Source organism: Scardinius erythrophthalmus (assembly GCF_964197995.2).
Source record: "Scardinius erythrophthalmus genome assembly, chromosome: 23".
Lineage (NCBI taxonomy): Eukaryota > Metazoa > Chordata > Actinopteri > Cypriniformes > Leuciscidae > Scardinius > Scardinius erythrophthalmus.
Window position 1 is genome coordinate 23449837 of NC_138243.1, and position 25155 is coordinate 23474991.

General features: G+C 38.7%; 3 protein-coding genes across 4 annotated transcripts in view; 1 reads left to right on the forward strand and 2 right to left on the reverse strand.

Annotated features, from left to right (window-relative positions):
- Window positions 1-25155, forward strand: part of nf1b (neurofibromin 1b) — a 61259-nt gene that overhangs the window by 21081 nt on the left and 15023 nt on the right. Inside the window, exons 30-35 of one of the 2 annotated variants that reach the window (XM_081354128.1) lie at window positions 707-769; window positions 1530-1688; window positions 2052-2149; window positions 2225-2371; window positions 2751-2897; window positions 3346-3456. In XM_081354128.1, the coding sequence (XP_081210254.1) occupies window positions 707-769; window positions 1530-1688; window positions 2052-2149; window positions 2225-2371; window positions 2751-2897; window positions 3346-3456 (725 nt within the window). The remainder of the gene's footprint in view (window positions 1-706; window positions 770-1529; window positions 1689-2051; window positions 2150-2224; window positions 2372-2750; window positions 2898-3345; window positions 3457-25155) is intronic. The other variant, XM_081354129.1, reaches the window with a different exon arrangement.
- LOC308683526 (oligodendrocyte-myelin glycoprotein) lies at window positions 3531-7509 on the reverse strand. Its single transcript, XM_081354004.1, has one exon. It carries the CDS (start codon window positions 6622-6624, stop codon window positions 5392-5394), a length of 1233 nt encoding a protein of 410 aa, XP_081210130.1. The 5' UTR covers window positions 6625-7509; the 3' UTR covers window positions 3531-5391.
- On the reverse strand, window positions 21363-24979 carry LOC308683345 (uncharacterized protein). The gene is made up of 2 exons (XM_081353783.1): window positions 24793-24979; window positions 21363-23245 (listed from the first exon to the last, which is right to left on the reverse strand). Exon 2 carries the CDS (start codon window positions 23239-23241, stop codon window positions 22540-22542), a length of 702 nt encoding a protein of 233 aa, XP_081209909.1. The 5' UTR covers window positions 23242-23245; window positions 24793-24979; the 3' UTR covers window positions 21363-22539.

Below are 25155 nucleotides of genomic sequence, written 5' to 3' on the forward strand. Positions count from 1 at the left end.
TCCAGTGTGTGATGAGAACGCCCATGCAGAATCTGCAAACCTTTTTCTCATTTTCTGTACTGAACGAATTAGAGTGGTTTGTAAACCACTCTACGATTCATTTTTGCGTGAACTCATAGTTTTACGTATAGTTTTTAATGATTTATAAAGAAATTCAGTCTACATGTGTTTCATAAATGAAGCCAATTGTGCAGGAAAATCTGTGGAATTCTGCAGCATGAATTAAAATGGTTACACGATTAAATAGGTTGAATAAACAAACGTTTGGGGCTAGTAATTTTTATTTTTTTTAAAGAAATCAACACTTTTATTCAGCAAGGGTGTGTTAAATTAATCAGAAATGACAGTAAACACATTTATAATATTATAAAACATTTATATTCCAAATCATTGCTGTTCTTTTGAACTTTCTATTGATCAAAGAATCTAAAAATATCAAAAATAAACTTTTTTTTTTACTCCAGTTCAACCCCAAATGTTTGAATAGTAGTATGTATATACGCTGACAGCATTATTAAATTAGATACAACTATTAACAATATGCTTTTTGTTTAAACATAGTTTAAGTTTCAAGTTTGTTAACATTTTTTGCCAGCGGTTCAAGTTGGAGAAGCCCATTCCATGCAAGCCTGGTATGAAGGGATCGTGTGTGTGTGTGTGTGTTAGCTTGTGCCGTGACTTGTTTGTGCTCATTTCTGTCCTGTAGGCTACTTGTCACTCTCTCCTGTCTAAAGCATCTGTCAAAGACAGAAAGGAAGTGAGGAAAGCAGTAAGTGTGAATGGCGGATGTATCTGCTTCCTGTCCCGATTCACTTCATTAATCTAAGACTCTTGTGCACCTCTGGCCTGCATTACTGTCATTACATCAAATCATATCTACTAATTTCCCGATTTTTGGCAAGCTGAGATTTCACTAAATGTACCTCTTAGCACCAACACCAAAAAAAAACACAACAAACTCTGTAGCTCCAGGCATCATCTTTGCATGGGCTGTAACTCTCAGGACTGAGGTTTGGAAATTATCAGGCCATTGAATGCAGTGATGCGTTGTGGGTAATACAGTTTGGTAACAAAGTCCGCCCCTTCTTGAATGCCAGAATGATTTTATGCTTGATCGTTCAACCTGAAACGTTAATTCTGAGTCAAAGGCATTTCTCTGTAGTGCAATTTTAAATGCTTTGCTTTTTTCTTCTCTAACACTCTTAAAGGTCACTCACTGGTGAAGACCTCCGCCATCATTAGACTGTTTAATGGCTTCAAACTGCTTTCTACACTTTAACTCTAAAGCCTCTGGTGCCTTTTCATTAAGATAGTTCCCTCATGTTATCAACAGATATCATCACATGACCAACTAGACCTCCACTAATCCAGAGTTTAGTGTGATTTGACTTTAAAATCACACAATTAAGTTTAAATTTAAGAGATTTTGGTTCTGGTTTATAACCATCTTAATGAAATGGTGCCATGTTACCCCAGCCATAATACCAGCCTTATATGTTCCTATGTGTGTTTGTGTGTCTTGGGTTCAGGTTGTGAGTCAGCGTTTCCCTCAGAACAGTATTGGAGCTGTAGGTAGTGCCATGTTCCTGCGTTTCGTGAACCCGGCTATAGTCTCTCCATATGAGGCTGGGATTCTCGACAAAAAACCTCCGCCCCGGATAGAAAGAGGCCTCAAACTCATGTCAAAGGTGAGAGTTTTTGGCATAGAGATGAAATAATGCTACTTCAAAAAGAAGAAAAAAATTGTCCATGCTGTAAAAAACAGTTAGTACCAGCTTTTGTTGGCTAAGCTGGTCTTTGCTGCTGGTCCAAAATGAAAGCCAACTGATCAACCCTCTAGCAGGGTTTATTTAATGCCTAAAACCCACTTAATAGCTGCAAAATGACTTTAATGCATGGCCTTAACTGTACTTTACTTTTATGGAAGCATGATGAAAGATTTTTTCGATGTAAGACATCAATGTACAATAAAGTTGTAGACAAAACAGGACTGTTTAATAAAGACACGTTCAGTTAAGGTTGATCTTATTTAATTTTTCACCTGTCTGCAGATCCTCCAAAGTATTGCCAACCACGTTTTGTTCACAAAAGAAGAGCACATGAGGCCTTTTAATGACTTTGTGAAGAGTAATTTTGATGCAGCCAGAAAGTAAGAAAGCAATCAGTGGGCTTCAGGATTTGATTCCTGCCACCAGCAAGGGGTAACCTTTGGGTTTTCTTCTAGATTTTTCCTCGACATCGCCTCTGACTGCCCAGCGAGTGACTCGCTCAACCACAGCCTGTCCTTTATTAGTGATGGGAATGTTTTGGCCCTGCACAGGCTGCTGTGGAACAACCAAGAGAAAATCGGCCAGTATTTGTCTAGTAACAGGTGAGCAGGGCAGTGTTGTCATCCAGCTCATAAGGCCAACATCCAAGACTGTTATTGAAAGTGCAAGTGCAGTTTGGGCATTTCTTAGAATCAATTCTTTGAATCATTTTTTTGCTCATTCAAATCTCAAAATTTCACTTCGATTTCACTTTTACCCCTCAACTTGTTTCTCTCTGATCTGATTGTTTTGTAAAGATGCTGTCTTTAAAGAACAGCTGATTTATTGTAAAAATATTCATCTAAACTAGGTTGTATGTTTTCTGTCATGCTTTATATTTATCCATCAGTAAAATGTAATATAAGCAATATAATTATTGATGATTCTCAGATTCTCAATGAATTTTCAGCCAATCAGAGTATCATTTTCCACAATCTTCAGGGATCATAAAGCTGTTGGAAGGAGGCCCTTCGATAAGATGGCCACCCTGCTTGCTTACCTGGGTCCCCCAGAACACAAACCTGTGGCAGATACTCATTGGTCAAGCCTGAATCTCACCAGCTCCAAATTTGAGGAGTTTATGACCAGGTAAAAAAAAAAAAAATTTTCTTGTTTTCTGGTTAAAAAAAATCTAAACATTCTTAAAATAGATTACATTTTATTTTATTTTTATTTTTTTACATTTATACTTAAACCCCAGAAATGACTATTTGGCACTAAGTAAGAACAATACAAACACATTTTCTGTAAAAAACAAAACAAAAAAGGATATATATAAAAAAAAATCTTTGTAAATGCATCTTGTTTTAGGGATGATTCGTTTTTTTATTGGAAAATGAGACCATTTTTTTTTATTTCATTTTTAATTTCATTTTTTGCATTGTACTGTTTTTCTTTAAACCGAAGTTGGTGGAACAGTCAGATTGTGTTGCACATTTGATATATGATTCCCTTCAAGCTTGCAAGTTCTTTTATATATTAGTTTCTTGCAGTGTCAGTAAATGATGCCGTTCTGTGCTGTTTTTCTTTTTTTTAGACACCAAGTGCATGAGAAAGAAGAGTTTAAAGCATTGAAGACTCTTAACATCTTTTACCAGGCGGGAACCTCAAAGAACGGAAACCCTGTGTTTTACTATGTGACTCGCAGGTAAGCCTTCATAATACCTGACACGGTGCAAACTGCAAAACAATTAGAAAAGCACACATTCTATTGTTCAAAGTTTTATTGCTTCTGAGAACAACCAATTTACTAATAACAGATAGATCATTTAATTAACAAAGGGAAATCTATGAAGATATTACAGCATTTTACAACAATAAATTAAAAATACCCTGACTCCCTGCTGAATAATGGTTGCTAATAGTAACAATATTTGAAATATTCTTCCATAATGTTAAGCAAAAAGCTGTTCGTTACAAGCTGCACAACATCTATTAAAGTTTTGTAGCATTTCAGAAACAGACTCTATTAAGTCTCTGAAGAATCTTACATGATTGTCTACCTTCGAAGCACAAGGGAGGTTGATGGTCATTGTATGATCTGTAGAAAGCGCAGAACCATGAACACAGGCAGCAGAAGCTTGAAGCAGCAAGTCATGGAGGAAGAGGAGGAACTGCTAAGAGAGGTGCTGACCGTTGCATCTTTAGCATTCTGGTTTGTGCTGCTGTTGAAGCTGGCTGAACTAGCGCTGTTCGTGTTCTGGTTGGTGCCATTCCTTGAGGGGACTGTTGTGGGTGAAGTAGTACCATTGATTAGTTGGCTTGTGCTGTTGCTGGTGTTGTTAAATGAAGTCGTGTTCCGTGGACTAGTAGTAGACTGCATTTGGACCAGCATACAGCCAGACATCACAACCAGCAGCACCACACAGCTGTCCACTCTTAGAGCCATTTCTCCGATCTGAGAACAACATACCAAACCACAAAAATCATGTCACTTTTTTCTTAATAGCTCCACAGTTGTGTTTAACACAAATATCATCAAATTGATTTTTTTTCAGATAAAAAAAGATTTATATTCATAGAAGGTTAAGCATCAATCAGAATTGAATGTTTAACACTTTGCAAAGAAATAATTTAAAGCTGAAATCGTTCCCCGCATACTCACCAGCGTTCAGCATAAATGTTCTATCTCTGCGAGTGGTGATGTGCAGTGTCCCTAGACAGATGCAGATGCTTTTAATAATGACACCTGAGCAAGGAGTCACATGATTCTTCAAAAAGGAGGGTCAGTGATGGAAAGATCATGTTCACAAGATTTCCTTTTGTTTAACAAATTGTTTGTTTGCTTTTCATGAGGTATCCTGGTAACATCACGGAAGACTGGCTTGATTTTTCTTTGTTTATGGCAAAAGATTTCCAAATAGTTTTGTTTTTTGAAGTTTAATTCCTACATAGCTGGGTAACCTGACAGTTTATCTGTTTCAAAAATGTCTCCAGCCATGATAGTGAATGCATTATGGTGAGAGAGAAAAAAACTGCTTTCCCATCTGGATGAAACATAAGCTTAAGCTGTGGTTTTAGAACGTGATCGGTGGTTTCTCCAAACTAGTTTAAGTGATTGTCAAACTGTTTGTGAGCTGAAGGTGCTTAGACCATCTTGATCAAGTGTCCCTGCTGGTTGTCAGTTGCTGTTATAACATGGTAGGTATTTCAGTGACTGCTTTATTTGTTTAAATTATGCAAATATAATATAACCCACAAACAACAAGATGCTTTTTGTTCACGTTTATTATTTTAGTTTTAGTTTTATTGTAGGAATAACACTCATGCATTTAAATGAATAGAAACGTTTTTAAACTAATTGGATTGTCAGTTAATCTGAGTAAAGTTAATCTGATTAACATATGAAATGCTTCTGCATCCATTCCATGTAAACTTGTATGTTCAATGATCCTGCTTGTTGATGCTCTACATCAGCAGATGGAGGTTATACTGCTAGACTGTTCTGTTTTGGAAGTTCATTTTAAGTTTTCATGAAATGTTGAACATAAAAGTGAAATGAAAATGCAAAGTATGATATCCGTTTGTTAACCTGATTTTTAGTATGTTCCTGTTTAGAAGCACCATGTGACCCTGGTGACCCTCAGAGCCGTTGTGTCATGGCCGTCAGGAGGAGCAGACAGCAGACTAATGTGTAGAGTGAGCCGGCACTGCGTCCTGAGCTTGTGTTTCTGCTGAGGTTCTGATTGGGTCTCTTCACGCTCCTTGTGCGGAGAGTTGTGGTCCTGCGGGTGGTGGAGATGGTGGTGAAGAAGTCGACCGGTGTGATTGGGCTTTCTGTATTTGAGTGAATATTTGAATCGGAAACCTCTGAAGTCGAGGTAAAGAGAAGACCCTTTCTGAAAGACTCCTGTTTCTTGGTGCTTCGAGATCCTGTTTGGTCATCCCTGGTGTTTAGGAGTGACGTCTCTGTCCAGGAGTGTGTGGTGACCGCTTGCACGTATGGATGGCTTGGCTCCTCTGTTCCAAAGACATATGGGGACAGCGTGTAGGTGCCAAAGTGCCAGCTCCCTGTCCTGGACAGGTGAGCTTCTCCGCAGGTGTGCCAGGTGTGGCAGGGGCAGCCCAACACTCTGGCGGAAGTGTGTTTGGTCCACACCAACAGGTGGCTGATGTTGGCAGTTTCTTCACAAGCCCACGGATTGTCCCCTAGAGTGATGAGCTTCAGACCTTGCAGATGCTCGAATGCCCCTTCACTGACCATAGTAAAGTGATTTGCGTGCAGGTAGAACTGAGCCAGCCTGTGTAGACGGATCAGGGACCCCGGCAGAATCTGGACCAGAGTGTTGTGGGATAGATCCACCACCTCCAGGTTTTGGGGCATGTTGGTAGGCACTGTCCAGAACCTGTTGTGACTGAGGTTGAGAGCCTTCAGGTTGGGGAGCGTGTTGTTGATGAAGACCACACGCTCCAGCTTATTGACGGACAGGTCCAGAACTCTGAGGTTCCACTGGAACGCTGTGTCATCCTTGTTAAGGACACGTAGGCGGTTTCCTGAGATGTTGATTTCCCACAGCGCCCGTGGCAGTGATGCTGGGAAATGAAGAAGACGGTTATAGGAGAGGTCCAGGATGCGCAGATGTGTGAAGGAGCTTAGGCGGTGGTCAAGGTCAGATAGCCGATTGTGAGTCAGGTTGAGGGATTGAATGTTTCTCTGCAGGTCCATCGGCAGATGCCGAAACCCCCTCCAGGAACAGTCAACTGTCCTATGGCTCTCGCTACAGGAGCAGGCAGCGGGACATTCTGCATGTACACATGTACACGTAAACCACAGTAAGAGCAGGCAGGACATCACAGAACACACGAGCATCTTCATGGTGTTCCTGTGGACAACGGCAAGAGGTTTGTTTGTTACATGCGTGCAGAATGCATCTAATGCTATGTGTTTATAGTATTGTACTAGTGTCCATGACTGGCAGTGATGTGTGTTCTTTGGGTGTGTCTGATTTAGTGGATCTGAAATTGATAGGATCTGATAATAGAGACCAAGGACTGAGTCTAAATAATGATGATTATAAATATCTGACTATATTGAGTCATTTGTGATAATGATAATGTAGATGACAATGAGTCTGATGACTGTGTGTATTGATTATAGTTTGAATCTGATTATATTGAGTGACTAATTGGGTCTGAGGACAGTAATTCAGATTAATGTAAAGATGAGTATGACTAGGAGTAATGCATTTTGTGTCTGATTACAGTGCATGATCGCTGTCTGATTGAGTTTGATTGCAGAAATCTGATCAATTAATGATGATTTTGACTAATGCAATCCAGGTCTGATTGTAATGAGTGTAAACAGTCTCATTATAATGCAGATGAGAGTTAGTAAATTTAGTGAGTCTGATGACTGTGTGTCTGATGTTTTTTAATGATGGTCCGTCCAAACTTCAGCAAATCTATTGAATATGGAGTGACTGATTGGGTCTGATGACAGTATGAATGATGAATGTGAGGGATGACAACGAGTCTGACTATATTGAGTAGTGCAATTTGTGTCTGATTACAGTTCGTTAACGCAGTCTGATTATACTGGGTGATTAAGTCTGATTACGGAAAGTCTGATAAATAAGTAATGGCAGTGATTTTGTGCCTGATTATTATGTAGATGAAAGTTAGTATCTGACCTTAGTGAGTCTGATGACAATGTGTCTGATTCTATGTAATGATGGCAAGTCTGAACTTTATTGAATCTGAATAGAGTAAATCATTAAATTGACTGTTTAATCAGATTAATGTGTGTGAGATCAGTTAATCTGATTATTGTTAGTGATGATAATGAATCTGATTATAGTTAGTGATGGCCGTGAGACACTTACATAATTTTATTTGGCTTATTTATTATCATTATGATCTCTGGTTGTTCATTTTTAAAGTGTATCTATGTCTTCTGCCTTATTTGTTTGCAGTTGTGAGGCTAGTCATGCATGAATTCTGATTCGCATGCAGCAGAGATGTTGAAGGTCTTCATGCAGTGTCTCTGCAGATCTGCCTGCACCTAGTTCTGCACGACTCTCTAAGCATGTGCTTAGACAAAAACAGCATTTATATCTAATGTGCTTTTGTGTCATGCCACAAAACCTGTAAATAACTGATTGTGACTATAATATTTCTTCAGGTAAACAGTGCTGCATTGTGAATTACTTACCTTCTCCTTGTCATCACTCTGTGCTCCTTTTTTCTGTCCTCTTTCTGTCTTTCAGTGTCTCTCCATCCCTCACCTCTTTCTTTCTGCTTGGTCTCTGCACGATTCTAATTTCTTATTTTCTATTCTTTCTGTGCTTTATGCTGCAGTATAAGTCCAAATCCTGTCTTTCTCTGTGCAGGTCCCTTTCTGGGATCGCTAAGATAGTGGAGGAGAGAGGAAGAGGCGGGGAGGGGAGATGTAGTAGAGTCTGCTCTGGTACAGAATGAGAGAGAGAGAGAGAGAGGGAGGGGGAGGGAGAAGGAGAAGAGAGAGAGAGGGGGGGAGAGGAGAGAGAAAGAGAGGGGGGGAGAGGAGAGAGGAGAGAGAGAGAGAGAGAGAGAGAGGGCGGGGGGGGTGAGGGTTGGGGGGAGTGCTGACATCTCGTTTCCTCTTTAGGATTCCCTCATTCAGCATCCATTTCCTCTACTTTCTTCTTTCTTTTCTGCACTCTCTCTCTCCTCCCCCCCTTCTTTCCTGGTTTCTTTCTTCTTTTTTCTTTTTCTTTTTTTTCTCATTAAGCAACACTTATCCTGTAATTTGGATCTGAAGATGTTTATATACTAGTGCTGGGCAACAATTAATCGCATCCAAAATAAAAGTTTGTGTTTACATAATATATGTATATTTTATTATATATATCAAAATCTTTTGTTAGATGCAATTAATCGGTTTGACAGCACTAAAATTAACACGATTTCCACAAAGTTCTGCTTTTATGAAATCTAGTATTATATTAGGTTAATCAGATTATGCTGTCATTTATCACTGAAAGTGCAGTGCCATCATCTCCATTTAACAAATTTGACCACATTTAAACTCATTCTATTCAGGTTTTTACCACAAATGCACCTAAAATTCATAATTTAAAACCTTGATACTGGAACAGTTCTTAGTTAAGTGTAGTAAAATTCTTAGCACGCTTTTTGGTAACTGATTTAAAAGTTCCTCACCATCATGTTTTTGCTTGGGCTGGTGTGTGCGCTAGTGTGTTTTGAACAATAGAGCGCTAGTACAGAACCTTTTCAGTGCCACTCTCCATCTTTCTCTCCTCTTCTATCCCTCTTTCTTCCTCAATCCCTTCATTCTTTCCGAGCCTGCTAATGCTGCCCAGTAATGCCACATCCTCTGCTTACTAATGTAGCTTTGCTCGGTGTGTGAGTGTTGTTCTATATGTGTTGTGTTTGTGTGTATAATGCAGAAATGGCATAGTCACACTGTTTAGCTTAATCTACCTTTGCTCAGCTCTAATTTTACATGTGCTGTCTAGATTCTTTCTTTCCCTTAGTTTAATGATCTAACACTGTTTTAGTGGACCACAGTGTTGTTGCTGTTTTGTATGTTAGTCAGGCAGATTTGGATGTGAAATGAAAGCCAGCCGGAGACGAGAGAAGATTGTTATTGCCACATGAAGTATAATCTTTTCACATGTAATCAACTTTCCATTGTTCCATTTGCATTTTCAAAAATAGTTTTTTGTTTGCTTTAATGAACCAAGTTATTGTTACTTAAAAGACAGGTGCAAAAAAAACTGTTATTAAAATAATTTAATAAAATCACAATTTTACTTACTTTAAAAGTACAATCACACAATCTCTATATAACGTAATATTATCTCTCATTTGTTCATGCAAGTCATGTAAAGTGAAGTGTTTGCATATCATATGCGTGACACGATGGTGTTGTCTGTAAGTTTGTGACTCACAGAGGATTCTGAAGAATTTTTTAATTCAGAATTTGTTTAGTTAAAAAAGTTGAGGGTAAGTATTAGAGAGTGTGCCTCATTGTGTTCGCTGGCATCCTTGTGTTTAATGAAGGTCTTTGTGTTGTTGCCTGAACAAGAATGAGATTCTCTTATAAACATCACTATTTTCCTGCTTATTCTTTTGGGTGTTCCTTTTCGTCATCTCTATTGCAGTGTTTGGACTGCTGCTCTGCAAGACTGAACGATATGTTCCACACAGGAGAGGGTGACCTGCCACCCACATGTTGCTGCTCCTCCAATGCCGGGTCTGCCATCTTTTCCATACTACCCAAAGCAAGATTACAATTATCAGCAAGATGAGGCACCCAAGAGTGAAGAGTAATCCAAAACTTCCTCTGCGGGTTTGCTTGTCATCTGCTATTGCAGTATCAGCTGATTTGTGAGGTGGAAAAATAAATTTCTTGGAATTTTTTGAGACCTTTTGCGTTTTTGACATGTGAAATTTTGTTGTAGCTGTACGAGTCGTCTTAATCAGTTTGCGCCCTATTGTGCTTTGCGTTGGTTTTTCCATCTCAGCTAACAGATCATTATTGGTGTAATTTTCCTTTGCCACTGTATCTGCTGTAGGTTCTTGATTTGTCAAGTCTGGTCGAGGCTCTGTTGTTTCAGTGGGCTGTAAATTGGACCGTTTTGTTGGAATTTCCTGTGTTCTTAATGTCAGAAATCCATGTCTCACGACTGATGTTGTAAGAAAATGGTTTTCTGAAGGTTTTGGATTTGGAGCGAATGTCACAGTGAGCTTTTCTGTGAAGACTGGAATAGTTTGAAACGATCGCACTCTATCTTTGGGAGCTTGAGATGATGTGTCTTTTACTAACAGGACATTTGTATGGGACATTATTGTGCCAAGGATTGGATATTTGTTTGTTATGCTCTGTGATTGTGTTTTTGGATTAATCTGATAGGTTCTGAATGGTGCAGCAGAGGATTTGGAAACATGTAGACTAATGCCTGTTGGCACAGAAGTGTCCCCTGGTTCTCTTGAGTCAACTAAATGGTCCTCAGTCCGGCTAGGAAGAGGTGATGTGGAATCTGTTTTTCTGCTTACTGATGAACCATTTGTTAATTTGCGAGTTGTCAAAAAGTGTTGCATTAAACTGTCTCTTGAAGATTTTGCTGTATTAATTGCATTTTGTTCAGTGTGTTGTTTTGTAGGCTCTTCTGCCGGTGTGGGTTTGTGAGGTTCTGGATCTGACGTGAACCCATTGAGATGTGAAATGGGGCTTTCTACTGTTAGCAGAAGTGAAGTGGAGTCTTGGATTTGTTGCTTCAGTGTGAATGCGGGTGGTGTAGGTTTTGGATCTCTCCGATTTGTGGCTGTCACAAACTGGTTGGGCTTCCCATTGTGCCAAGTTACAGAATGTGTGTTTGTAGCAGTTTCTAGAATTTCAAGCTTGACTGCTGATGAACTTAAAGTTGGGTTTTTTGTCCTTGCAGGTAGAGTGGGTCTTGAAATGCCTTTCACCATCCCAGTGATGACTCTTCTTGGATGTTCATGCTTCATTGTTTGTAGAAGTGAAGTGGGTTGCAGGCTGTCATTTTCCCTTGTTGAGGCAAGCATGCCATGGTTTGTAATGTGTGAGTTTATAGCAGTCTGTTGTGGAGTTTCCTTTTCATTTCTGTATTCTGTGGATATGTCTGGGGTGGATATGAGTGGAATTTTGGGTCTCTGGGAATGCTGTGTTGATTGTTTTCTTTGTGATGGCTGATCAGTGTGGAAAGACATTATTGCTGTAGGGTCAGTTTTACCAGTCATATCAGTAAAATGTGCAATTTGGTCATGTATGGTAGTTGGAGAGAGTTCCTCCATTGCTTTGGAGGGAATTTTGATTGTAAATGTTGTGGAATCAGGAATGTGTTGCTCTGTGACTTGACTGGGTTCAGTAATTTTCTGTTTAGAGATTGTTAATTGTCCAACTAGTTGGGAATCTCCTGATCGAGTTGTTGTCTGTGAGTCTGGTGAGTGTGTTGGAAAAGATGCCATGGCTGTAGAGTCCTTTGTATCAGTAATACCAGTGAAATCGTCAATTTGTTCATGAATGAAAGTTGGAGATTCCTCCGCTGCTTTAGAGGAGATTTTGATTGTTAATGTTGTGGAATCAGGGATGTGTTGCTCTGTGACTTGACTAGGTTCTGAAATTTCCTGCTTGGAGCGCTGGAGATGTTGAGTTGATTGTTGTGTGAATAGACGTGATGCTCCTGACTGGGTGTTTCTTTGTGGCTCTTGTGGTGGCAGTTCAGTGGAGAAAGACGTTATAGCTGTAGAATCATTTGTAACAGTAGAAGAAGTGCTTTCTTCATGAATGATATCTAAGGAGGGATCCTCAACTGCTTCGGAGGAAATTTTGATTGTTAATGTTGTGGAATCAGGGATGTGTTGCTCTGTGACTTGACTGGGTTCTGGTATTTCCTGCTTGGAGCGCTGGAGATGTTGAGTTGACTGTTGCGTGAATAGATGTGGTGCTCCTGAGTGAGTGTTATTTTGTGACTCTTGTGATGGCAGTTCAGTGGAGAAAGACATTATGGCTGTAGAATCAGGTGTACCAGTCATATCAGTAAAACCTGCAATTTGTTCATGTATGGTAGTTGGAGAGAGTTCCTCCATTGCTTTGGAGGGAATTTTGATTGTAAATGTTGTGGAATCAGGGATGTATTGCCCTGTGGTTTGACTGGGTTCAGTAATTTTCTGTTTAGAGATTGTTAATTGTTCAATTAGTTGGGAATCTCCTGATTGAGTTGTTGTCTGTGAGTGTGTTGGAAAAGATGCCATGGCTGTAGAGTCCTTTGTATCAGTAATACCAGTGAAATGGCCAATTCGTTCATGAATGATAGTGGAAGAAGATTCCTCCGCTGCTTTAGAGGAGATTTTGATTGTTAATGTTGTGGAATCAGGGATGTGTTGCTCTGTGACTTGACTAGGTTCTGAAATTTCCTGCTTGGAGCGCTGGAGATGTTGAGTTGATTGTTGTGTGAATAGATGTGGCGCTCCTGAGTGAGTGTTATTTTGTGACTCTTGTGATGGCTGATCAGTGTGGAAAGACATTATTGCTGTAGAATCAGTTTTACCAGTCATATCAGTAAAACCTGCAATTTGGTCATGTATGGTAGTTGGAGAGAGTTCCTCCATTGCTTTGGAGGGAATTCTGATTGTAAATGTTGTGGAATCAGGAATGTGTTGCCCTGTGGCTTGACTGGGTTCAGTAATTTTCTGTTTCGAGATTGTTAATTGTTCAACTAGTTGGGAATCTCCTGATTGAGTTGTTGTCTGTGAGTGTGTTGGAAAAGATGCCATGGCTGTAGAGTCCTTTGTATCAGTAATACCAGTGAAATGGCCAATTCGTTCATGAATGATAGTTGAAGAAGATTCCTCCACTGCTTTAGAGGAGATTTTGATTGTTAATGTTGTGGAATCAGGGATGTGTTGCTCTGTGACTTGACTAGGTTCTGAAATTTCCTGCTTGGAGCGCTGGAGATGTTGAGTTGATTGTTGTGTGAATAGACGTGATGCTCCTGACTGGGTGTTTCTTTGTGGCTCTTGTGGTGGCAGTTCAGTGGAGAAAGACGTTATAGCTGTAGAATCATTTGTAACAGTAGAAGAAGTGCTTTCTTCGTGAATGATATCTAAGGAGGGATCCTCAACTGCTTCGGAGGAAATTTTGATTGTCAATGTTGTGGAATCAGGGATGTGTTGCTCTGTGACTTGACTGGGTTCTGGTATTTCCTGCTTGGAGCGCAGGAGATGTTGAGTTGACTGTTGCGTGAATAGATGTGGTGCTCCTGAGTGAGTGTTATTTTGTGACTCTTGTGATGGCAGTTCAGTGGAGAAAGACATTATGGCTGTAGAATCAGGTGTACCAGTCATATCAGTAAAACCTGCAATTTGTTCATGTATGGTAGTTGGAGAGAGTTCCTCCATTGCTTTGGAGGGAATTTTGATTGTAAATGTTGTGGAATCAGGGATGTATTGCCCTGTGGCTTGACTGGGTTCAGTAATTTTCTGTTTAGAGATTGTTAATTGTTCAATTAGTTGGGAATCTCCTGATTGAGTTGTTGTCTCTGAGTGTGTTGGAAAAGATGCCATGGCTGTAGAGTCCTTTGTATCAGTAATACCAGTGAAATGGCCAATTCGTTCATGAATGATAGTTGAAGAAGATTCCTCCGCTGCTTTAGAGGAGATTTTGATTGTTAATGTTGTGGAATCAGGGATGTGTTGCTCTGTGACTTGACTAGGTTCTGAAATTTCCTGCTTGGAGCGCTGGAGATGTTGAGTTGATTGTTGTGTGAATAGATGTGGCGCTCCTGAGTGAGTGTTATTTTGTGACTCTTGTGATGGCTGATCAGTGTGGAAAGACATTATTGCTGTAGAATCAGTTTTACCAGTCATATCAGTAAAACCTGCAATTTGGTCATGTATGGTAGTTGGAGAGAGTTCCTCCATTGCTTTGGAGGGAATTCTGATTGTAAATGTTGTGGAATCAGGAATGTGTTGCCCTGTGGCTTGACTGGGTTCAGTAATTTTCTGTTTCGAGATTGTTAATTGTTCAACTAGTTGGGAATCTCCTGATTGAGTTGTTGTCTGTGAGTGTGTTGGAAAAGATGCCAAGGCTGTAGAGTCCTTTGTATCAGTAATACCAGTGAAATGGCCAATTCGTTCATGAATGATAGTTGAAGAAGATTCCTCCACTGCTTTAGAGGAGATTTTGATTGTTAATGTTGTGGAATCAGGGATGTGTTGCTCTGTGACTTGACTAGGTTCTGAAATTTCCTGCTTGGAGCGCTGGAGATGTTGAGTTGATTGTTGTGTGAATAGACGTGATGCTCCTGACTGGGTGTTTCTTTGTGGCTCTTGTGGTGGCAGTTCAGTGGAGAAAGACGTTATAGCTGTAGAATCATTTGTAACAGTAGAAGAAGTGCTTTCTTCGTGAATGATATCTAAGGAGGGATCCTCAACTGCTTCGGAGGAAATTTTGATTGTCAATGTTGTGGAATCAGGGATGTGTTGCTCTGTGACTTGACTGGGTTCTGGTATTTCCTGCTTGGAGCGCTGGAGATGTTGAGTTGACTGTTGCGTGAATAGATGTGGTGCTCCTGAGTGAGTGTTATTTTGTGACTCTTGTGATGGCAGTTCAGTGGAGAAAGACATTATGGCTGTAGAATCAGGTGTACCAGTCATATCAGTAAAACCTGCAATTTGTTCATGTATGGTAGTTGGAGAGAGTTCCTCCATTGCTTTGGAGGGAATTTTGATTGTAAATGTTGTGGAATCAGGGATGTATTGCCCTGTGGCTTGACTGGGTTCAGTAATTTTCTGTTTAGAGATTGTTAATTGTTCAATTAGTTGGGAATCTCCTGATTGAGTTGTTGTCTCTGAGTGTGTTGGAAAAGATGCCATGGCTGTAGAGTCCTTTGTATCAGTAATACCAGTGAAATGGCCAATTCGTTCATGAATGATAGTTGAAGAAGATTCCTCCGCTGCTTTAGAGGAGATTTTGATTGTTAATGTTGTGGAATCAGGGATGTGTTGCTCTGTGACTTGACTAGGTTCTGAAATTTCCTGCTTGGAGCGCTGGAGATGTTGAGTTGATTGTTGTGTGAATAGACGTGATGCTCCTGACTGAGTGTTTCTTTGTGGCTCTTGTGGTGGCAGTTCAGTGGAGAAAGACGTTATAGCTGTAGAATCATTTGTAACAGTAGAAGAAGTGCTTTCTTCCTGAATGATATCTAAGGAGGGATCCTCAACTGCTTCGGAGGAAATTTTGATTGTCAATGTTGTGGAATCAGGGATGTGTTGCTCTGTGGCTTGACTGGGTTCAGTAATTTTCTTTTTAGAGATTGTTAATTGTTCAATTAGTTGGGAATCTCCTGATTGAGTTGTTGTCTGTGAGTGTGTTGGAAAAGATGCCATGGCTGTAGAGTCCTTTGTATCAGTAATACCAGTGAAATGGCCAATTCGTTCATGAATGATAGTTGAAGAAGATTCCTCCGCTGCTTTAGAGGAGATTTTGATTGTTAATGTTGTGGAATCAGGGATGTGTTGCTCTGTGACTTGACTAGGTTCTGAAATTTCCTGCTTGGAGCGCTGGAGATGTTGAGTTGATTGTTGTGTGAATAGATGTGGTGCTCCTGAGTGAGTGTTATTTTGTGACTCTTGTGATGGCTGATCAGTGTGGAAAGACATTATTGCTGTAGAATCAGTTTTACCAGTCATATCAGTAAAACCTGCAATTTGGTCATGTATGGTAGAGAGTTCCTCCATTGCTTTGGAGGGAATTCCGATTGTAAATGTTGTGGAATCAGGGATGTGTTGCTCTGTGACTTGACTAGGTTCTGAAATTTCCTGCTTGGAGCGCTGGAGATGTTGAGTTGATTGTTGTGTGAATAGATGTGGTGCTCCTGAGTGAGTGTTATTTTGTGACTCTTGTGATGGCTGATCAGTGTGGAAAGACATTATTGCTGTAGAATCAGTTTTACCAGTCATATCAGTAAAACCTGCAATTTGGTCATGTATGGTAGAGAGTTCCTCCATTGCTTTGGAGGGAATTCCGATTGTAAATGTTGTGGAATCAGGGATGTGTTGCTCTGTGACTTGACTAGGTTCTGAAATTTCCTGCTTGGAGCGCTGGAGATGTTGAGTTGATTGTTGTGTGAATAGATGTGGTGCTCCTGAGTGAGTGTTATTTTGTGACTCTTGTGATGGCTGATCAGTGTGGAAAGACATTATTGCTGTAGAATCAGTTTTACCAGTCATATCAGTAAAACCTGCAATTTGGTCATGTATGGTAGAGAGTTCCTCCATTGCTTTGGAGGGAATTCCGATTGTAAATGTTGTGGAATCAGGGATGTGTTGCTCTGTGACTTGACTAGGTTCTGAAATTTCCTGCTTGGAGCGCTGGAGATGTTGAGTTGATTGTTGTGTGAATAGATGTGGCGCTCCTGAGTGAGTGTTATTTTGTGACTCTTGTGATGGCTGATCAGTGTGGAAAGACATTATTGCTGTAGAATCAGTTTTACCAGTCATATCAGTAAAACCTGCAATTTGGTCATGTATGGTAGTTGGAGAGAGTTCCTCCATTGCTTTGGAGGGAATTCTGATTGTAAATGTTGTGGAATCAGGAATGTGTTGCCCTGTGGCTTGACTGGGTTCAGTAATTTTCTGTTTCGAGATTGTTAATTGTTCAACTAGTTGGGAATCTCCTGATTGAGTTGTTGTCTGTGAGTGTGTTGGAAAAGATGCCATGGCTGTAGAGTCCTTTGTATCAGTAATACCAGTGAAATGGCCAATTCGTTCATGAATGATAGTTGAAGAAGATTCCTCCACTGCTTTAGAGGAGATTTTGATTGTTAATGTTGTGGAATCAGGGATGTGTTGCTCTGTGACTTGACTAGGTTCTGAAATTTCCTGCTTGGAGCGCTGGAGATGTTGAGTTGATTGTTGTGTGAATAGACGTGATGCTCCTGACTGAGTGTTTCTTTGTGGCTCTTGTGGTGGCAGTTCAGTGGAGAAAGACGTTATAGCTGTAGAATCATTTGTAACAGTAGAAGAAGTGCTTTCTTCCTGAATGATATCTAAGGAGGGATCCACAACTGCTTCGGAGGAAATTTTGATTGTCAATGTTGTGGAATCAGGGATGTGTTGCTCTGTGGCTTGACTGGGTTCAGTAATTTTCTTTTTAGAGATTGTTAATTGTTCAATTAGTTGGGAATCTCCTGATTGAGTTGTTGTCTGTGAGTGTGTTGGAAAAGATGCCATGGCTGTAGAGTCCTTTGTATCAGTAATACCAGTGAAATGGCCAATTCGTTCATGAATGATAGTTGAAGAAGATTCCTCCGCTGCTTTAGAGGAGATTTTGATTGTTAATGTTGTGGAATCAGGGATGTGTTGCTCTGTGACTTGACTAGGTTCTGAAATTTCCTGCTTGGAGCGCTGGAGATGTTGAGTTGATTGTTGTGTGAATAGATGTGGTGCTCCTGAGTGAGTGTTATTTTGTGACTCTTGTGATGGCTGATCAGTGTGGAAAGACATTATTGCTGTAGAATCAGTTTTACCAGTCATATCAGTAAAACCTGCAATTTGGTCATGTATGGTAGAGAGTTCCTCCATTGCTTTGGAGGGAATTCCGATTGTAAATGTTGTGGAATCAGGGATGTGTTGCTCTGTGACTTGACTAGGTTCTGAAATTTCCTGCTTGGAGCGCTGGAGATGTTGAGTTGATTGTTGTGTGAATAGACGTGATGCTCCTGACTGGGTGTTTCTTTGTGGCTCTTGTGGTGGCAGTTCAGTGGAGAAAGACGTTATAGCTGTAGAATCATTTGTAACAGTAGAAGAAGTGCTTTCTTCCTGAATGATATCTAAGGAGGGATCCTCAACTGCTTCGGAGGAAATTTTGATTGTCAATGTTGTGGAATCAGGGATGTGTTGCTCTGTGACTTGACTGGGTTCTGGTATTTCCTGCTTGGAGCGCTGGAGATGTTGAGTTGACTGTTGCGTGAATAGATGTGGCGCTCCTGAGTGAGTGTTATTTTGTGACTCTTGTGATGGCTGATCAGTGTGGAAAGACATTATTGCTGTAGAATCAGTTTTACCAGTCATATCAGTAAAACCTGCAATTTGGTCATGTATGGTAGTTGGAGAGAGTTCCTCCATTGCTTTGGAGGGAATTCTGATTGTAAATGTTGTGGAATCAGGAATGTGTTGCCCTGTGGCTTGACTGGGTTCAGTAATTTTCTGTTTAGAGATTGTTAATTGTTCAATTAGTTGGGAATCTCCTGATTGAGTTGTTGTCTGTGAGTGTGTTGGAAAAGATGCCATGGCTGTAGAGTCCTTTGTATCAGTAATACCAGTGAAATGGCCAATTCGTTCATGAATGATAGTTGAAGAAGATTCCTCCGCTGCTTTAGAGGAGATTTTGATTGTTAATGTTGTGGAATCAGGGATGTGTTGCTCTGTGACTTGACTAGGTTCTGAAATTTCCTGCTTGGAGCGCTGGAGATGTTGAGTTGATTGTTGTGTGAATAGACGTGATGCTCCTGACTGAGTGTTTCTTTGTGGCTCTTGTGGTGGCAGTTCAGTGGAGAAAGACGTTATAGCTGTAGAATCATTTGTAACAGTAGAAGAAGTGCTTTCTTCCTGAATGATATCTAAGGAGGGATCCTCAACTGCTTCGGAGGAAATTTTGATTGTCAATGTTGTGGAATCAGGGATGTGTTGCTCTGTGACTTGACTGGGTTCTGGTATTTTTTGCATTGTCTGGAGTTCTCGAGGTGATTGTTTGACTAGTTGTGAATCTCCTGATTGAGTTGTTTTTTGTAAATCTGGTGATGATGGGTCAGTGGGGAAAGATGCCATAACTGTAATTTCAGTGGAATGAGTGCCTTGTTCCTGCGTGGGAGCATCCGATGTCATAGATTCCAGTTTTTCTGCTTTCGTTGATGTTCTGATGGTGTTTGTATCGTTGGAAACTTCATTCAAAAGTCTCCAAAAAATATACAAAGCATAAGCCTTTTCTGGTAAACGTAATGCATCTGGTAGGTCTAAGTTCTGCCTTCTCACTCGTGACATTTTTGCACCATCTCCACCCTTCCACTCTATTTCTGCATTGGTGTGGTTAGAGGTTGTGGTCGAAGAGATGCTTAGTGACAGCAAAATGGCCAACAGATAAATGAACAAATAACGTATCAGTAGCTCCATGTTAAATATATGATATTTTATCACTGTAGAGAAAGAAAACAGTTGTAAAACACATTATATCTTAGATATTTGGGAGATTGTCCCTGTAATACAGTAGATATACAATAACTTTGTCCATTCATATAACCAACAACTTTGCTTTAGTTTAATTACTACTAAATGTGTGTGTAAGCCCTGTAATACAGTATGTATACAATAACTTTGTCCATTCACATAAGTTTAAACTACTGTGCTTTAGTTTAATCACTACTGTATACGTAGGTATATTTTATAATGGTTGCACTTTATTTTACAGTACGGGCACTTAATTGTACTTACAGTGCACTTAAAGAAAGTACTGAGAAATATAAGGTAATTACATGGGTTAGGTTTGGGTAGGTACAAGGTTAGTACCTAGTTATTACTCAGTTATTGCAATTACTATATTAAATATATAGTATGTATATGGGGAACGGGACTGTAAAATAAAGGGCAACCTTTATAATTATTATTATAATTTTTTCATCAATTAAACATCATCAATGTTGCAAATACTTAAGTGAAGCACTGTTAAACTCCCGGCATTATACTTGTGAAGTGTAATAGTCCAGTCATTTTATGAAAAAAGGTTGAACAAATTGCAACAGAAGCAAACTCAGCTGATTTTGTATCCTCAATATGTCCTGAGTAAGAAAAAAAAAAGCCCAGAAGAATCCCATTAGGGGAAAGTTTCGAAAAAGACCCAAATATAGCCTATTCATACGCCTATTCATTCTTTTTCTTACGTGAATAGGGTAAAAATTTTAACCTTTAGATATCAGCATGAAAATTACTGAGTTGATTACTTACATCAAGACAAACAAAAATTGTATTACAAGTTTTTTTAAATTGTTTGTTAACATGGACAAACGGAGCATAATCTAATTACGTATGTGCTAATTTGCATATATACCACAACAGGTCTAAACATTGGGTCTAGCCAGGTGAAAATATCTTGTTCAATCTTGTTGACACATAACAGTAAAATACTTAATGTTAAGGTCTGAATGGAACCCATTTAGGCTACCCATGAGCATTAATACATAGAGGCAGGAAGAAGTACTTTAGAAACCAGCCTTTATTAATTATTATTGCAGAGATGGGGTTTGGGGCTGGGTCAGTGGGACTGTTTCTGGGGGACGAGTCTGAGGGAAGAACAGGAGATAATGGTAAGGAGAATGCAGAAGACAAAAGGTAGGTAAACTAAAAAGTGAATCCCCAGAAACAGTCCCACGGACCCAGCCCCAAACACCATCTCTGCAATAATAATTAATAAAGGCTGGTTTCTAAAGTACTTCTTCCAGCCTCTATGTATTAATGCTCATGGGTAGCCTAAATGGGTTTTACTGTTAAGTATTTTACTGTTATGTGTCAACAAGATTCAAAAAGACATTTTCGCCTGGCTATACCCAATGTTTAGATCTGTTGTGGTATTTATGCAAATTAGCACATACGTAATTAGATTATGCACCGTTTGTCCATGTTAACAAACAATTTAAAACAACTTGTAATACATTTTTTGTTTGTCTTGATGTAAATAATCAACTCGGTAATTTTCATGGTGATATCTAAAGGTTAAAATTTGTACCCTATTCACGTGAGAAAAAAAATGCATAGGCGTATGAATAGGCTATATTTGGGTCTTTTTCGAAACTTTCCCCTAATGGGATTCTTCGGGGCTTTTTTTCCTTACTCAGGACATATTATTGAGGATACAAAATCAGTTGAGTTTGCTTCTGTTGCAATTTGTTCAAGGTTGACCCCCATTTTGGCTTAAAATGACTGGACTATAATGATTATATTTCTTTTTCTTGTTATTAAAAAAAGTTATTCATTTAAAAAAAAATACTACTTCAATGCGGCTTACAAAGTTTTCTAACCTCATTTTTTTTTTTTGGACAAATTACTCTCAAATATTAAAGTTTCTCTGACAAAATGTTTCTTACCATTTTAAGGCTGTTCCTGTGTCTACCAGCACAAGTTAGAGGAGGCGATCCATTCATCAACTGTCCTGGATGGGTTGCTGTTTTTCTATTTATAAAAGGCTGAGAATATATTCCGCTAGATCACGTGATAGCGTGCTAAGTGTGAATGAACAGCAGAAGTACTGGGTGTGACTGTAAAATGATGTATTTTCTCACGGTGCTGTGATGCTGCAAAATGTAATTGTGTGGATTTAATTGATCTTAATGTTACCCAAGTTTTGATTCAGAGGAGAAACACCAGTTCCCATGTTTGAAATAGACAAAAAAAAATATTTTATTCAAAAACAAAACTGCACAGACGGTTTTATTTTATCCACAAAAAACATCCTTAAAACAAGATGTTTACTCGAGAAGCAAAACTAGATGAATCTGATTGATTTCAGAGAATATAGCTTTAATTAGGAATAATACAATTTTCTCAATAAACTAGTTTTTGTTTTACATATTTTTGTTTCTCAAGTATAAATATCTAATTTAAGGATGTTTAGACTTAATAAGAAAACGATTTTTGGCAGAATGAACAAAATACAGACATATTATTTAAAATGCAGACAACATAAATGCTTTTGGCTGTTGAAACGTGCATGGTCATACAATGTTGAGGCTTATTTGCTGTATTTTCAGTGCTGACATTTAGTCATTTTTAGATAATTTTCTATTAACAGTCAAGTCACATTTATTTATATAGCGCTTTTTACAATTCAGCTTTACAGAGATAACAGGAAAATAATGCAACAAAGTCTGTTTCCAGAAGAACATAGCGTCACAGTCCAGCTTAAGTAAGTTCAGTGATGTTTCGTTTTTGTTGTAAAAAAGTTATTAATTAAGTTAATTTACATAAATAGCCGCTCTGGAGAAAACCGTGTTGTCATCGTCCAGCTCAGTTCAGTTCTCATATAACGATGTCAATGCAGGCAGATCAATATTATTGTTGAATATTAAATGAAATGTTAAATTTAATGTCCCCAGTCTAACAGTCTTAGAACCGTACTTTCAGATTTCAGACCACCTTCTTGAGTCTTATGCAGAAGACAACAGTTAAAGCTTAAGCAGGTGCAGACATTGCCAGCAGGGGGAGTTTTGTGTGATCACACCCCTGTGTCAGAGCTCTCTGGTGCTTTTGCTTCAGGCTCATGACTGTTCTCCTGGGTGATGTCTCCACTCGGATCCTTCACGGTACTGGGCTGCCCGTTGTCCTTGTTCTCCAGAACTCTCTCCTCATCCTCTCTACTCTCCTCTTGTGCTGTGATGACCTCTGATAGCATAAGGCAGGTCTCAGTTGGCTGCCCGTCCACTTGGTCTTCATCCCTGTTTGGTGATTCACTCTTTTGTCTTATGGCACGTAGGTCAATGTTGTTGTTGGTGTGATGAAGCTGGAGACTAGAAATGATTCCTCTCAGGTGACAAACTTGGCAGATGCATATCAGTGTGGTCACCAGCAATGCAAAGCAGCCCACTATGAGAGCAACCACAACCAGTTGCAGTGTATCTCCAGTTGGCAGTAAGAAGATACACTGTGCTTTAGTGGGTTCAGGAGTGGCCTGTGTGCAGACTGATGGTTGAGATGTTTTTGTTTCAGATGCTGGTTTTGTGTCCTCAGAAGTCTTGGTGTATGTTGTTTTGTTGTTGTTTATTTGAGTTGTAAGTGAGATATTTTGCGATCCACTCTCGGATGATCCTTGATTGATTGAAGAGGTTGTGGTGTGGATATTTGTGGTGTTAGCATGTGCCGTTCCGAAGAGCAATGCAAAGCACACAAAACAAATGGTTCTGGGACTGGGACTTGCCATGGTTCTGTGAAAAAAAGAGAAAGGAGAAATTTTGATATTCAGTTTCAAATTCAAATTCATTTTCAAAATCAAATTAATGTGTTCCTTAGTATTTTAATCCACTTTTTCTGGATATTTTTAAAGCGTGGAATATCCAGTGACATAAACAAGTGTATACATCTTAATATGTGAAAAATATTTAATTTTAATATACTAGTTTTCTGTATATACCGTATGTTGTTTCGAATATAAGACAATGTTTTTTTTCCTTAGAAATAAATCTAAAACCACCTTTTTATATTCAGGGTCTTGACTTTTACATGTCAATAGTGCACCCACAACAGTAGGTGGCGCCAAATTCGCATAAAACGAGCGAGTCAAGAAGTAGTAAAGACGGTGAGCGCAAAAAGCAAACTTAAAGCGTCTTTAAAACGCAAACTGTCAAAGAAAAGCTTACTGTCTAAGAGCCGCATGACTCATGTTTGCCATGTGATGTTCGTACAATTTTAACACTATTTACCATACTTTCAATACAAAAATGTAAATATGAAAAATATGTAGTATGTAAATTATTTTCAAATAAAAGCATTTCAAAAATCCTTTGGAATTTAAAAGGAACATCTTGAAAAAGGGTGGGTCATCTTATCATCAGGGTCTTCTTATATTCAGAACAATATGGTATTTAATAATAATTATATATGTATATATAAAACTGGCCTAAGAAAATTGACATTTTCACTCTTTATCCAAATATTAATAAAAATGTGTAAGATATTTCATCAGCATATTGCGATGTGTTTTGAGTCACTTGTTTTATTTGTGATAATAACGCAATGAAACATACCAATAATTTTTGGCCAGGCTGTCATACAAATAAATTATGAACACATGCAAAAACAAAAGAGAATCTACAAAATAATTAACTGATTCAATGTATGCTTTGCTTTTTCCTGTAAGCTTTTTGTTTTTATAAATATATATATATATATATATATATATATATATATATATATATATATATATATATATATATATATATATATATATATATATAATCTTTTTTTTTTTTTTTTTTTTTTTTTTTGCATTGTAAAATAAAACCTGTAGGTGTAGTTTGCCTTTTTTATTATTATTTTTTTTTTTTACAAATAATTTGGTCAGATGACTACCTTAACCTTAAGTTTAGTGTCTTGTTCTTCCCTCATATTTAAAATATTTAAAAAATATACAGTCTTTTCCTCATATTTTGATGGTTTAATCAAACTTGTTGGGTCATTATAAATAAATATTCCCTCCGGACTTCACTTTTGGCCAATATTGTATATTATTGATCTTAAATCTACACATTTTCATTTATCTTTCAGACATCCACAAAGTCAGAAACAAGTTTATGAAACTTAGTATGCAAGAAAATAATTACATATAATTGTATATATCTTAATTTAAATACCATTTACCGCTTAAATCTACACTTTCATTAGTTTTGTGAGACTTCAAGCTTTTTTTAATAAAATTACTGAATTGAAATTGTGGAGCTTGAAGCTCATAAATAAAAAGTAAATGGTTTCTTACCTTTTCGGTCTGTTACTACTTTACTCTGAGGTGCTGTTATCTGAAGAGGCTTGAATAACTCTGTGAGTGTGTTCACACTGTCAATTTGAGCACTAGAGAAGTGTGCAATATTTTTGAGAAGTGGTCATTTTAAAGCTGAGCCTGCAGGTGCACACACACTCATTAACCAGCAACAAGTTTCCTGTCTGTTCTTTCACTTCTGCTTGGGCTCTTATATTAGACATGTACATTAACCAATGTGTGGCTAGGGCCACCGTGGCTTTTGTCACATCTAATCAAGGCTAGTAATATGTGTAAAGACTTGGGGTGTGCGTGACTGACAAAATATCTCTCTCTCTCTCTCTCTCTCTCTCTCTCTCTCTC